At 42.1% G+C, this 15493-nt stretch overlaps 1 protein-coding gene across 1 annotated transcript in view; it reads left to right on the forward strand.

Moving 5' to 3' along the window:
• Positions 1–15493, forward strand: part of NRXN3 (neurexin 3) — a 1476736-nt gene that overhangs the window by 205492 nt on the left and 1255751 nt on the right. The window contains 1 exon segment of the mRNA XM_058567468.1: positions 15308–15319. Coding sequence (XP_058423451.1) covers positions 15308–15319 — 12 coding nt within the window.

Consider the following 15493-nt stretch of genomic DNA (forward strand, 5'->3'; position numbering starts at 1 on the left):
AATTCCACCTGTGTGCTGTGTTGGAACCCTCTGACTAAGCAGAAGACTCTCAAAGAAATATGTCACAGGGGAACGTGTGCTTGGAGAAGGGAATCCTGCATCAGAATAGATGCAGTCTGAGACTTCTTCCAACTCTGAAATTGGGCCAGTGATGCTCCCTGGACGTTTGAAAGATGTCCCTTTCCCCTTTAAGTCAATTTGGATTCTACTCCCAGCACGGGTATTCTCCCCTCTTCTTGTGTCCTGTGCTTCAACTTTTCCATTTATTCAGTGGGTAGATACAGAGGTGTGTGGCTAGTGTAGTGGAGTTTCTGCTGGAGATCTGGTTATATCTTATTGTTGCTGAAATGAAAGGAATCACAAGGATAATGAGAAAAATATATGAACTTTGCACAGGGCATCAAAAGATGGGGGGTGCTGATTAGCTATTGTGACTTTGGACAAGTTACCTAACCTCTTTGTGCCTCGGGTATCCGTTCTTGAAAATGAAGAAGATAATGACTGCTTGGCTGTCTATCTCTTGGGGATATTGGCAGAGCAAATGAGTTTGTGTTCAGTGTATGAGGTGCTCAAAGGAAAGATGCTTGTTGAATGTAAAGTTTGCTTTCGCTGCACTAAATCTCATCACCCTTTTGTTCTGCTCCTCATCTCAGCCCATGGAAGGGCCTCTGCTGCTTCTGATGGGGTTGTCCCACAGGATTCTGCCTTTCCTCCCTAGCCCTTGCAGGATTACTTCCTGTAAGTGCCTGATGGAGGATTTGTGGTACAATGTAAGACATCTAGAGAGTGGGGGTGATGGTGAAAAGATCCAACACCCCCCTACATTGTTATTGGGTGATGGGGGTTGTGGGGTGTGGTGAGGTTGTGAATAGCAGAGGGGATTGTGCATTTTTTGACTCAGGGAGCTACTTTCTGGGCAGGTGGCACTGAGGGGTACAGAAAGGGTCAAAATAGGGCTGGCTATACACACAGATCAAGTGTAATGAGAGGGCCATGGACTGGATCTGAGATTCTGTTCCTCTTGGGTCACTAATTATTTGGTGGCTAATGTACCAGGAAGATGCCTAGTGATCTGTGATGTTGGGAATTATTTTTCTTTTTTCTTCCTGTGGACATCTGAAGATAATTCAAAAGTTTACCAGTGGACTAGCCAGCCAGCCAGCCTGCCTGCTCCTTTTCTTTCTAACTTCCTTCTTCCTTCCCTCCACAAATATTTATTTATACCTCATTTGTAACTGAAGATAAGCATCTCTGAAATCAGGCCTGTTGGCACGTGTCTAAACACTCTTTAACTGAGAGACAGATATTCACAGAAACATTTTTAAATGTCCACAAAGTAACACATCGATTGTCAAATTCTAATCACAAAGTTCAAACTGGGATTCTGATACTAATGTTTTAGAATATTCTAATGTCGATCAGCATTTTTCCTGGTACAACCCTCATGAATTTTGTGTGTGTGCGTGTGTGTGTATAGCTATGGGACACGCTCTGTTACTTAACATTGCAAAGCTAGACACACAGTGAAAAGGTACTGGAGAATTATGTATCATTATTATACGATTGTTTAGAAACACGATCAAGTAAAACTTGTATTGAAAGCTCTAGACGCTTTTCTAGAGCCATGTTGCCAATCTCAAGTCCACTCCAGACATAGGGGTTTTGCTCTGAGTGTCCTGGTGGTCACTTGGATATTCCTTTATTTCCTTCTCTTAGTGCAGAAAGGTGCTTCACATGAATGATTCTGCTGCCGTGGCCAATATACAACTCATTCCGCATGAATGTTCTCTCGCACGCTAACCTGGTTTGTGTTCAGGTAATTCTGGTAATGGGACATTTGCCTCTCCCCTAGGGGACCATTTCCAGCATCTCCCCATCCAACCAGTTAGTGAGATAACTGAGCCCTGATTTAAGGAGGGAAAGAAGTATTTGTAGAAGGGTGGGAAAAAGAGAACTATGGATATGACACACTGACCTGTTTTAAGAAGGCAGGGTATCTTCAAGGCTTTTGAATTTGTTTCCCCATCTGTCAGGGATAACTGTGAGCTGTGAGAACAGCTGAGACCCAAATCCTAAGATTTTTTTTTCATCTCAGAAAATTTGATTAGCAAATCAGAATAATTGAAGCGTGCATTTCCAGATCAATTCCTAAATAAATTACGTATGTGTGTGAAGGCAGACCTGATCTAAGATCAGCTTTTCTTCCATGGAGCAGGCAGTACTTTGGGGCTGGAGAGAACTGGTTTGCACTTAACAGCTGTGTGGTCTTTAAATTTCCTTCTAATAAAATGAGGAGAGTAATACTTTCCCCACAGCCTTGCATGAGAGATAAATGAGATAAAGCCCCAAGCATGGTCCTGTTGCATGGGGCTCAGCACATGGTCATTTGCTTTCCCTTTCTAGGAAGGAGGCTCTGCTCCCTGGTCCTCTGTTAAGCCACTGCTGAATTCCCACTGATGCATTTGGATGCCTTGATGATTCATGGACACCCTCTGGGCTGGGTGTGATGCTGTCAGTTTCCAAAGCAGCCACTCGCCTTCCTTCCTCTTGCAGAGACCAGGCACATAGAGAGGCAGAGGGACAGATCTCCTGGAGTGGCTGTCACCAGGTGCCACATCATTTGTGTTTATAGGATCATATCACTCTGAAAAGCAGATGGGGGGCTTGTCTACTTTTTAAAATTCAACACATTCAAGTTCAACATATGAGACAATAGTAGTAATCGTACTATAAACTGACACAAACTGCAATGAGAGAAGACCTCCTCTGTTTCCCCTGCCTGGGATTGCACATCAGGATGTGCTAATTAAAGCATCTGTCTCTCTCCAGCTCCCATTATCAGACATCTTAATTTATTTACTTATTTAAAAATAAAAGGAGAATTTGTGTTTTGTTGTTTTTCCCCTTTATTTTACCTTCATCATAATGCATTTAGTGATCTCTTGGCAAAATGAGTAAATAAAATGACTATAATGAGATATGGTTCTTATTTGGTATGGTGCTTTCCTCCCCCAGCATTGGCAGTTCTGCTAATGACAATGACCTTGTAATTTAAAACATATCCTAGGAGTGTCAGTTCTTGATTTTGAACTGCTTTGAATACACACTGGTTGACCAATGGCAATAATGAGGGTGAGAATTGGTGGCAGCTGATCCAAGTTTTCTCCCAGGTTAAAGAGCAAGATGCTTTTCCCAAGATAAGGCCTCATGGCCTCAGAATATATCATTTGTTATGGACCTTCTCCTTTCAGTAATAATCTGGAGTGAACACGTTGCTTCTGTTCCAAATGGCATCGGGAGTCCCAAACTTATCCATCCAGAATTTGGCGCTGATTTGATTCAATGCATTGTTCAATGCAGTGATAGTCATTCACTTACTAATTCATTCAACAAATGAGTAGAATGAATGAATTAAGGCTCTGGGAGATACAGCAATGAACTAGAAAGAGGCTGGAATGGGCCTCGATTGGGTGAGGGTCATTGGGGTCACTGGTCAGATTGGAGGGTTTGTTTGGAGAGAGGGTGGGGAATAAAGTTGGGTAGGTAAATTCTCCAAACTACAGGCATATGTTACCATCTACATATATATACTTCCCTCTTGGGACAAGGTCATCCTATTGAATAAAGGGCAGGACGTAAAAAGGCCTTGGCTTTGAGTACACTTGACCTTGGGACCCTATATGACTGGGAACCAAATATCTTACTTTTCTTCTACCCTTGGAACAATACCTAATTGCCCCTGGAACTCTATACCTAAGCTGGCTCTTACTATTCACCTTCTCCACCTGTTCTGCCCACTTCCCAACAACAGTTGGTTTGGAACATGATAAAAAAAAAAAAAAAAAAAAAACCCTCACTTTTTTAACCTATCCCACTGAAGGGTCAATGTACGTCATTTCCGTCATATCCCAGGGGCCCTTTATCATCTCTGGTGTAACTCTGTGGATGTTGTTTTGTAGTAATTTAAGAATAATCTAATGATGTTCTCTACCTCAGTGACAGAAATGGAGTTGGTTTGGTGCCTCAGACGTAGAAGCCGTTTTCCTGAGGCCTTGAAAAAGTGTTCCTGTGGCCTACCTCACCCTTTTGTATGAATGATAGTCTAAAAATGGAATAATTTGGGGGCTTCTAGTGGATTCTCTGTCCTTTTATTTCTTTAAGCAACGACAACACACACATGTCCAATGGTTATCACTTATGTCTGTCGCATGGTAGTTGCTCAATAAATTAACTTTTTTTTCCCTTTCTTCCAAGGTGGTGGGCACATAGTAGGTGCTCAAGGTACTCTGATGTATTAATTATATTAAAGGCACAGATGCATGCTAGATGCAGCACAGAAGAAAGGTGCCTCATTTCTGTCTCATGGATATGGGAGATGAGACAACAGGGATCACAGGATTGTCTTCCTTCCTGATAATCACTGTGGCCATGATGGGGGTTCTTCCGGAAGCAGCAGGTACTCAGTAAATTTTGGCTTAGAACCGTGGGACGTTTGCCTCCTCTAGCCAGCCTTTACATGTTATTTTGTATAGATCGTTATGCAAAACAGAGGTATTCAAGGGGCAGGAGCCGTGACTTAGTGGTTAAGTTAGGCACCCTCCGCTTTGGTGGCCCGGGTTTGGTTCTCGGGTGTGGATCTACACAACTCATTGGTAGGCATGGTATGGTGGCAACCTACATACAAAATAGGGGAAGACTGGCATGGATGTTAGCTCAGGGCGAATCTTCCTCAATCAAAAAACAGAGATATTCGGTATTGCCCCTTTACAAGATATCCCTTGACCTTTATCTGTGGAGATTGACTGTTATTGTTATTTCCCATTCTTTTCATGATGTCTATTTATTCATGTATTTATTATTAATTTTTTTATTTAAGAAGGAGAATTTTTGATGCAGTACAACTTGTGACTGGGGAGTTGGGGGGGCAAGAATGATGGGATGACTGAAAGGAAATTAAGGGTGTCTTGTAATCTTAGAATCACGTAGGAAAGAATTCCTAAGTTGTTGATCTATACCTACTGAAGGGATTCTTCAAATTAGACAGTCTGCTTAATCTCTCTCTCTCTCTCAAAGTTGTTGTTAGTGCCACCGAGTTGATTCCCACTCCTAGCAACCCCGTGGACAGCAGAGTGGAACCCTGCCTGGTCTTTTTTGCTCCATCCTCTCATCTTCTGGTGCTGTGTCAGACAATGCTCCACTGCTATTCATAGGGTTTTAATGGCCAATGTTTTCATAAGTGGGTGACCAGGTCCTTCTTCCTAGTCTGTTTTAACCTTGAAGCTCCACTGAAACCTGTCCACCATGGGTGACCCTGTTGGTATTTGAAATACCGGTGGCATAGCTTTCAGCATCACAGCAACATGCAGCCATCCCAGTATGACAACCAGTGGTGTGGTTCCCTGATTGGAAAACGAACCTGGGCCAGGCGGTGAGAGCTCTGAATCTTAACCACTAGACCACAAGGGTTGGCTCTCCTGGAAGCCATAAGTTTAATTATATTTTTGTCCTTAATACTTTTAAAGTTAAAATTATATAAGCAAAAATAAATAAAAGCAAAATTTGTAAAAGCAATTTGTATATATTGTAAAAATATTTAAATATTTACAGAAGCCCCACAAAAGTAAAATTTTCTCTCCTGTGGCCGATTCTCTAATGGTAAAACTAAAATGTTTCTGCTCAACCACCAGGATTCTAATGGCCTTTCTTGATTTATGAAATGTGGAAAGTGTCTTTTGACTCCTTGCTATGAGGGATTTAGAACTACATCCCTAAATGCTGTTTTCCACTCATCACTCCTTCTCCAGAATTCTGTCAGTCATACTATACTTATCCATTATCAGGGATAGAAACATATCTGCTCTCTAAATGTAATTATGTTTTCCATGCCTTGTAGTTGAATCTAAAAAGTTTGTTTGGATTAAGTACCTACTATTCATTTTTTCATTCATTCATTTGCTTATTCATTCAACAAATGCTAATTGAGTGCCTATTTGGTGCCAGGCATGGACCTGTGTGCCAAGTACGGGCGAGTGTTCACAGTATTGTGTGCAAGACAGTTGAATAAGTTTTGGACAGGAAGAGACACAAAATGCATACCTCAATTCTGTTTCTAAAAATTGATGTAAAAGAAAAATCAAATGAAAAGATTTACATACAAGGATGTCATCATAGTATTATTTAGGGAAAAAGGTAGCCTGGAAATTGTTTAGATGCCTAAAGATTGACAAACATTAAATAAAGTATGGAACCCATATGTGATGGAATTAGAACCATTAAAAATCAAATTTTTGAGAAATATTAAATGATATGATAAAATGTTGATGTAATAATTTAATAAAAAAGAAACAATATAAAATTGGATCTATAGCATTATCTCAGTTGAGTAATATTTTAAAAAGATGATAGATATGAGAAGAAAATATCACCAAGTGATGGTGATTTAAAGTTTCTTTTTTTAATATCTACTTCCTGGTATTGTCTAAGTTTTCTACAATGAGCAACCATTGTCTTTATACTGTAAGAAACCTACTCTATCATCTTCATGAAAATAAAAAGTAACCATAATCACTGCCCTCAAGGAGCAGATTCTCAATTTGTTGGAGGAGACATATTTAAACAAGTCATGATAACGTAAGATGGAAGAAAATCAGGTCTCCAGAGTTTGTATAGTGGTGATGGGGTCTGGGCATCAGAAAAGATTCCACAGGTAACGTTAAGCTGGGCCATGAAGACCCATAAGTTTTCCAAAGGCAGAGGAGAGCATTCCTAGGCACGAAGGCGTGGAGTTGAAGGGTGAGAGGTGAGCTGCCTGAAGTTGCTGAAGGAGTGTGGACTGAAAGATGCAGAAAGGAACCAGGCCGACAAAGTGGTTGAATGGCTTGGAGGACCTTGGATGCTTTGCTGAGGCACTAGAATTTAATTTAAACGTAATAGGGAGCTGTGGAGAAGTTTTTAAAGAGAGAGGTGGACTTGACCCATAACATAAAGATGCAATCTTTGGACTCCAACAGACCTGGAATCAGAATCCCAGCTCTGCCAGTTTCTAGGGATATGTGCTTGGGCAAGTCACTTAACCTTTCTCATCATCCACTTTCTCACCCATTACTTGGGGGCAATGATATCATCTTTAGAGTGTGCACATGAGGATTAAACAACCTGATACAGAGTTTCTCAAACATCAATGATGAATAGATCTTTTTTAAAGGTAAAAAATGTTGGCAGCACCCCATCCGCCAATTTGTGTTAAATTATTTTTACGATAATGTTACTTGAATATTTACAAAAGTAAAATTTCTTATAAATTTCTTAAGTTTCATGCTCTGCTACAGGTGTAAAACCAAAGCAAGTTTATACATTACAAATAACAATACAAAAAAAATAAATTAAGCAATATTAGTTTCATGTGACCAGTTTGTGATTTATATGAAAATAAATCTCCATGAATGATGTGAACAGGTACTATCTGCTACAGCCCATGTCACTCACAGTTCAGCCTTTCCCATGCTGTCTGCTGTGTATTCACTCAATTCTCTGCCTCACTTTTCCCTACTCTAACCCCCAGGGAATACTGTTTGCATAGTGCACAGTGGGCTATGGCCTTTGCTTAGTGTTATTACATATTCTATGTATTGGGTCCACCTCTGTTCTTTCTACTGGCCCATCACTATTAATATCCTACTACTGGCACCAGAGCAGTTGTAGACCCGTATGAGTGCGAGTGCTGAAATTGCATAGTAGTCCTCAATTATGAGGTGATCATCTAGATGTTTTTTTAGATATTATCATCGGTGTGAAAATTTAGACCACACACACACACACACACATGCACACACACACACCCAGACTGTTCTCACCCCTCCTGTGGTTCTATATCTCCTCTTTGTAAGAATATATGTGTACATATCTCCTAGAAGTCTTATTACTATTGTTAATGGTAGCTTTATTATGACTAAAGGTTTTTATCAGGCAAACATATCAGTTGACTATTGTTGTGTAACAAACCATCCCAAAACTTAGTGGTTTAAAGCCACCAGCCATTTATTATCTCTCATGAGTCTTGGGTTGGCTGGACAGATCTGCTGACCTGCTCTAGAGGCACAATGGCTAACTCATGCATCTGCGGTCAGCTGCAGATAGACTAGTTGGTTTGCTGATCTTGGTTGGGCTCTCTCACAGCTTTGGTACCTTAGCTGAGTGGCTTCGCTTTGCTCAGTGTGGTCTCTCATCCTCTAGTAGGTTAGCCTAGGTTTGTTTTTAGAGTCGCCTGGACACCTTCTTATGGCAATCACAGAGAAGCAAGGAAAAGAATGGACAAATCCAAGGCTTCTTGAGGCCTAGGCTTGGAGCTGGCACACCATTACTTCTGCTGCATTCTATTGATTGAAGCAAGTCACAAGGCCAACCCAGATTCATAGGTTGGGGAAATACACTCCTCAGCCTGTTTCTAGGTGAGAGGAACTGCAAACTCACACTTCTGAGGGTGTGGTTATAGGTAGGTGTGAAAAATTTGAGCCATTATTGCAATCAATCTGCCCCAGTAGATAAGAGGTTGGGGTATGGAGATCTATTAGGAGGTTATACTAACCTTCTTGGTGAGAGAAGGATACTGCCTTAGGAAGGAATGGATATGTAAGACGTTCTGCCAATTCTTTGGTGTGGGAATGAGGAAGAGGGTAGAGAGGATGACTTCAAGGATCCCTAGCCTGGGTGACGGAGAAGATTGTGAAGCTGCTAACTGAGATAGGACATTTAGCAGGAAAAGCAGGGTTCATACTGGGGGGCATAAGCATGGGAGAGGTCAAAGGTGGAGGGAAATAATAGGTTTAGAGTTTGACACGCTGGAGCTCTTCCCATAAGGAGAGTTCTCCTCCATCTGGTTGCACATTAAAATCATCTAAGCAGCTTTTAAAAAATACTGATAATTGAGTCTCATCTCAGACCAATTAAATTTAAATTTCTGGGAATGGGGCCTGGTATTGTTTTTAAAAACTATTCCAAAGAAATTCTAATGTACCAAAGAAATTCTAATGTACCAAAGAAATTCTAATGTACAGCCAAAGTTGGAAACATTATCTATATCAATATTCTTCTGCCCATACATTAGAATCCTTGGAAACCTTATAACAAATACTGATGCCTGGGCCCTACTACCAGACAGTCTATTTAATTGGTCTGGGATAGGGACTAGGCAACTGTATTAAAAAAAAAAATCTTTCTGGGTAAATTTAATGTGTAGCTAGAGTTGAGAACCACTGACCTAGATAGCTAATTTTCACTGTGAATAATCAATGTTTTCAGGTTGCAAACCATGGCAGAGGGGCACTATGACAGAGTCTCTTTAAGCTCTGGGCGGGCTCAGAATTAGCATGAAATTGCTGGGTGCCAGCCAGGGCATGGGGACAGGAGCAGTTGGAGGATGAGACCAGAAACTTTGAGGACCTAACCTGGATCACCACCTGGCACTTGAAGCACAAGGGCATATCAGGGTTAATCCTGTTTCAAGGAGAGATGTTGGGAAACCTCCCTGAAAAGGTTTGGAATTTAAAATGTCATAATGCCACCTGACTCCCTTGTCCTCCATTTCAAATTTAGTTTGCTCTCTAGTAGCACCCAGATAAGGCAATTTCCATCATTTTCTTTGCAGAGGTGAATTCACAATGTCTTAGATCTCAGTATGTGAGTGTTTTCCTTGATTGCAGACCTAAAACTGCCTCTTCCTTGATTTCATCCCGTTAGTCTGAGATTTGACCTTGTCAAATCTTAGATAATTCCTGGACCTTCTTATTGTTAATGTCTTATAAATATTTGTAGACCAATTATCTGTCTATAGGCAGTCACTGAGTCAACAACAGAAGATATTTTTTTTTTTTTTCCCGTGTTCATAAATCATTCTTGGCAGAGCTTTAATCATTTGGGTTTTTGGCTGCCTCTCTGACTTTCCTCCAATTTATTTTTGGCCTCCATAAGCCTCATCTACTTTGGGGAAATATTTAATTGCGTAATATGAGTCGACTCCTACTAGGCATGCCATTGACAATGTCTCGGCTTCAGGGTTCCTTAAAGTGGGCATCAGGATCCCCTTGGAGTGGGGGAAGGCTCATGAAAAGGGCACATTTCTGAGTGCCGCCCCAAATCTCTGAGGATGAGGCTCAGGTATCTGCACTTTTCACATGTTTTTTGGGTGATTCTTATACATGCAATGGCTATTACCATAGTTATTACCTCAATATTGTGCTTAGAGGAGAAGTCATACAAGTTGTTTGTTTTGGTGGGAGAGGCTTTGCTCCACAAACCTCATTTATAATCAAGACACAGACCCTTACTTAATGAGTTACCAAAAATGTTCTCCATTAGGAGTCACCATTTCACTTTAGTCTTGACTCTGTCAGTGAGGTTGGTCAACACACATGGATTTTATTGTGTACAGCTCACACACCTGAGGTATAAGCAGAGGTAAGAGGAAAAAGAGAAGAGGAACAGTGAGCATAGGAGGTAAGTAGTGGGGCAGACGAGAAGAGAGAAATGATGGGGAGGAAATAAAGAAGAGGCATATGTATAAGAATGGTCTAGCATTGGGGCCGGCCCGGTGGTGCAAGTGGTTAAGTGCACATGCTCCGCTGCGGCGGCCTGGGGTTCGCTGGTTCAGATCCCGGGCGCGCACTGATGCACTGCTTGTAGAGCCATGCTGTGGCGGCGTCCCATATGAAGTAGAGGGAGATGGGCACGGGTGTTAGCTCAGGGCCAATCTTCCTCAGCAAAAAGAGGAGTATTGGCATCAGATGTTAGCTCAGTGCTGATCTTCCTCACACACACAAAAAAAAAGAATGGTCTAGTGTCATCTATGGCAGTGTCCATGTCATACTGTTCTACATTTTGAAGCACTTTACAGTATACCAAATGCTTCTACATGTGATCCTCACAACTGTCCTAGGGTGACTAGACTGGACAAGTATTAACATCCCCATTTCACAGATGGGAAAACTGAGACTCCTGGCAGCAAGGTCAGATAGCTAGTAAGTGTCAGAAACAAGACTAGACCTAGAATTCAGGACTTAGTCCTGGAACAGGGATTTTTCTGTCCATCCTAGTCTATACTAGTCTAGGTCTATGTAACCTAGACTTACTGTTCTGTTAGGATGAGGCCTTCACTCCTGGTGAGTGTCTCTCTGTGATGTGATGTAGGGTGGCTCTGTGGGGAGGTTCACGGCACTGGTGTAGGGAGCAGAGTGGAGTGGGAGTCCTTGAGGTCATTTGAAACCCACACAATGAAGATCAACAAGCTTGCTGAAGGAGCTCATGTCACATGGTATAAACAAAACAAAAGTGGTAAGTGCTACCTGAGTGTCTTCATTCTCCCCTTTCGTCACTTTCTTTCTTCCTCCTCTCATCTCCTGAACATTTAACACACACGCCAAGCAATGCATTTAGGGCTCTGGGATCTGAGAAAGCTCCAAGTCATGTAGCAACGACGGTCAGCATGATTAGGTCTAATGAAGTCAACAAGGTAAGTTAATCCTGGGATCACCATCTCTACTCCAGCCCAGCAGAACTTTTCTTGGTCTAATCCGTTGTGGCTAAAGGCAGAGAGGTCCTGCTCATAGCCTGCTTCCCCGACCCTGAACCCCCACATCCCACCCCTGCCTCACCGCCACCTACACACATTTTTTCTCTTTCTTTCTTATGCAGTAGGCCCTTTTGAGTTGGTATTGATCCTACTGGGACTATAATAATAACTAACCTGGGTACCATACTTTAATGTTTACAAGCCTTTTCATCCTCGTTATTTCTCTTGATCATTACAACAGTGAGGTAGATAATTATACTATCCAGGCATGATTACAATAGCAGTGGTCTGGACCAGCCATTCCTCCCTAGACCAGCCATTCCTCCCCACAAAGTACTAAGGTAAATATATGCACAGAGCGGGTGAAACAATGTAAAGGAACCACTCTGTTGCTAGGTGGGGTTTCAGCCACCCAAACACTGAGCAGGATTCTGGTAAACTAGGCTGCACCACACAGAGAACCTGGGCAGACCTGAGCAGCCTAAAAGAAAAGCCAGACTACCTTTATGATTTTACCACTTTGGTGAGGGGAAAACCCAATCCTCGATGCCTGCTGAGAAACCCCAGAGAAGAAGGAGTAGATACAAGAGATGGGGCCTAGGCCTTTCCAAGTTGGAATTCTGCAGCTCCTTAGGAAAAGACACACATCAGAAGAGAAAGCCCCAAAGAGCCATGGAGAGTGAGGTAGCAAGCCCCAGGCCTTACTTTACTTCCTAAGGCCTGGGAGGATGGACAAGACCCCTGAGTGATGGAAACCCCCAGTGTTAAGGCCCAGTGTACTAGTTTTTCCTCCTCTTTGGGCACTGCCTTTGGTATTTGGAGGTCTGTGGCGCCTGGAGGGAGGACATGATGGCCTTGGGGTTTATAGCCCAACCAATATTATTAGCGGCTGCATTTTTGCCATGAGGAAGTTGGGGGTCAGGGAAATTAAGTCACTTACTCAACCAAGGTCATCTGTTTAGTGAGTGGAGGAGCCAGGGTTTGAACTCTTGAATTTTGGGTATAAGCCCTAGTAATTTTTCCATTGTACTACCTGGCCTCTACCAACCACCATCTCATTCTTATGTGGAGAATCAGTTCTGGTCTCCCGGGCTTCCTCTGTCAGGAGCATTATCATTAGAACATTAAAAAGAACCCCCCAAATATGTTTCCTCCACTTAATGTTTGTCCAGGAAAGACATCAGTGTTGATGGGGTTGTCTGCCTCATGGTTTAGGAAGCCTCTGGTTATAAATGGAGATAGTTCTAGATGGGGCTTACATCACGTCTATTTCATCTCACTGTTCCTCCTTGAAAACTCAGATGATCCAAATGCACATGCTGTCCCCTAAAAGAGGGGTTGGGGTTTATTTTGGGAAAGAGGCCTATTTTAAGCTAAAGGACAGGAACTCCCTGTTCTGCTGCTGTGCTGGCTTGATTCCACTCTGTACTCAGCAAAAATTGAATATTCTCTAAACAATAGGTGACTCAGCCTTTGCTAAATCTTAGGTGAAATGGATTTAGCAAGCGAAGAGAGCAAATGTCTTTTTTTTTTTTTTTCATATTTCCTAGTCCTGTTTGATGATAATTCTCAGTGCTCAGAGCTTCTTTCATCCAAAGATCTGTAATTAATTAAGCTTCACAACTCCCCTGGCAGGTAGAGAAGTACAAGGATGTTCGTTTAAAACCAATCCTGTTTGATACAGTAGGGCTATTCCTAAGGCTTTTTAAAAGAGAAACCTCTCTATTGTGAAACTTCTTTTTAATAGAGTAAATTGAGGAAGAAAGGGATGAAGGAAGTTTGCCCGGGTTGCTTGCTCAGCTAAGGCCACCGAGAGAGTCCTGAGTCTGGAGTTCTGATGCCATCTTGGGTTCAACTAGGTGTATAAGCTATTGCTGCATAGCAAATCACTGCAAAATGTAGTGGCTTTCGACAACAACAAAAATTCATTATCTCATACAGTGTCTGTGGATCAGGAATTCAGGAGTGGTTTAGCTGGGTGGTTTTGGCTCAGGGTTTCCATAAGGTAGCAGCTAAGACATCCACCAGGGCTACAGTCATCTGAAGGCTTGACTGGAGCTGGAGGGTCCACTTCTAAGATGGCTCACTTATACGGATGGTGAGTTGGTGCTGGCTATTGGCAGAAGACCTCAGTTTCACAGTATATGGGTTTCTTCAGAGGGCTGCTTGAGTGTCCTCATGACATTGCAGCTACATGTCCATAGCAAGTGATCCAGGGGAGCCAAGGAAGAAGTGGCAGTGTCTTTTATTCCCTAGCTTTGGATGTCGAATTCTATCATTTCCTAATGCCGTATTGACTACACAGTTAGCTCTCTTCATTGTGAGAGGGGACCCCACAAGGACATGAATACCAGGAAGCAAGAATCACTGGGGGCCTGCTTGGATGCTGGCTAATATTAAGACATATTAAGCATGAGTTCATCTGTGATGTCATTGAAGTATCCTCTGAAAAGCCAGTTTAGAGGACTAAACATCATATATCTGATAGGAAAGAGTGAGAGATAGGGAATGGTGCAGTTAACTTTCTAGTTATTTGTAGATTTAGAATAAATAGCTGCCATTATTCATATTCCTAGTTAAGTAATTAAGCCTATATTGAAGTATACATGACTATGATGAAGCTTTCATCTCTAGGAGCTGGATCTTTGTCCCAGAACTTATACTTGAATCACTGGTTCCCCACTGTTGGTCTATGAACCAGCATTGTATGAATTGCTAAAGAAGCAACTTAAGTGTTTGTTAAAATGTGGATACCAGGTTTCTACTCCTAGAGATTTCTAAGTCAGTACATTTTGGAATCACTGTGCTGGCTCTCCTTATCAGGCCTTGGTAACCTCAGGTTATGAGTGAGAATCATGATCAATGGCAGTCAGATTTGTTTGCTTAATATCTACCCACGTTCTTTTTCTTGGCTTCAGAAAACCAACTCAAAATTGGGCAACCAGTTGCTAAGGACTGGAATTGATAGTTGCCAATGTTGTTTACTTGCCAGATTGTTAAAGGAGGCATAGATCATAGAAAGCTCCCATATCATAAGGGCTGCTAGAGAGGCAGATAGAGGGTGGGGTTACTGACCAATAGCAACAGTTTGAATGGCCATCACTATACTACTACATCAGCACAAGCAAGGACTGGTCTCATTACCATGTACAGAAATACTGTCCCATCCTGCATAAGTCTTAGTCCAATGGTTCTCAAAAGTTAGTATCCAGAAGAACCACTTGGGGAATGTGGAAAATGCAGATCTTTAGGCCTACTCCCAGGATTCTGCTTCAGTGGGTCTAGAATACCCCAGGTAGTTTCGATATATGTGGTCTGGTGACCATACTCTGAGATACCCTGTCCTAGGCATGACCTAACTTAACTGCAATATAGCGACCTCATATCTATTTAATCCCCAGCATCAAGAGTTCAATCTGTAGAGTGGCTGACAAATAAGGGGCTGTTTTATCAAGTTTGCTTGGATGACACTAGGTGAACTGCTGACATACGTGAGGGGTACAGTGAGATCTGGGTAGGTGTGGAGGGGCATTTTCTTAGCATTATTTTTGTAGATGTTCACTTTCCTCCTGGATGATAAGCTGTTAGAGGTAAGATCTATATGCTGTTTAATTTTGCAGCTCCTGTAGAGGCTAGCGTAGTGGCCTTCTTGCAGCAGGCTTGCAATAGGTGTGTGATCACATGGGAGGAAGTTCGTTTGAGGTGGCCAGGAATTCTGGATGGGAATTAATCCATCTCACCCAGAACGTGTTGCATGTTGTGGTGACTGCTTTATGACTCCTGAAGTTGAGTGACTCTGGAGTATTGCCAAGCTCTCCCCTCACTTCCTTCTTCTCGCTTCCAAGTGTCTCAAGGTGGGTAGTGATAGTGAAACAGTCATGGCGTGAATGACTATCTCCAGGTTTGTGACTTTGGAGAGTGAAATTAGAA

The sequence above is a fragment of the Diceros bicornis genome, chromosome 24, assembly GCF_020826845.1.
Source record: "Diceros bicornis minor isolate mBicDic1 chromosome 24, mDicBic1.mat.cur, whole genome shotgun sequence".
In the NCBI taxonomy this organism is placed as follows: domain Eukaryota; kingdom Metazoa; phylum Chordata; class Mammalia; order Perissodactyla; family Rhinocerotidae; genus Diceros; species Diceros bicornis.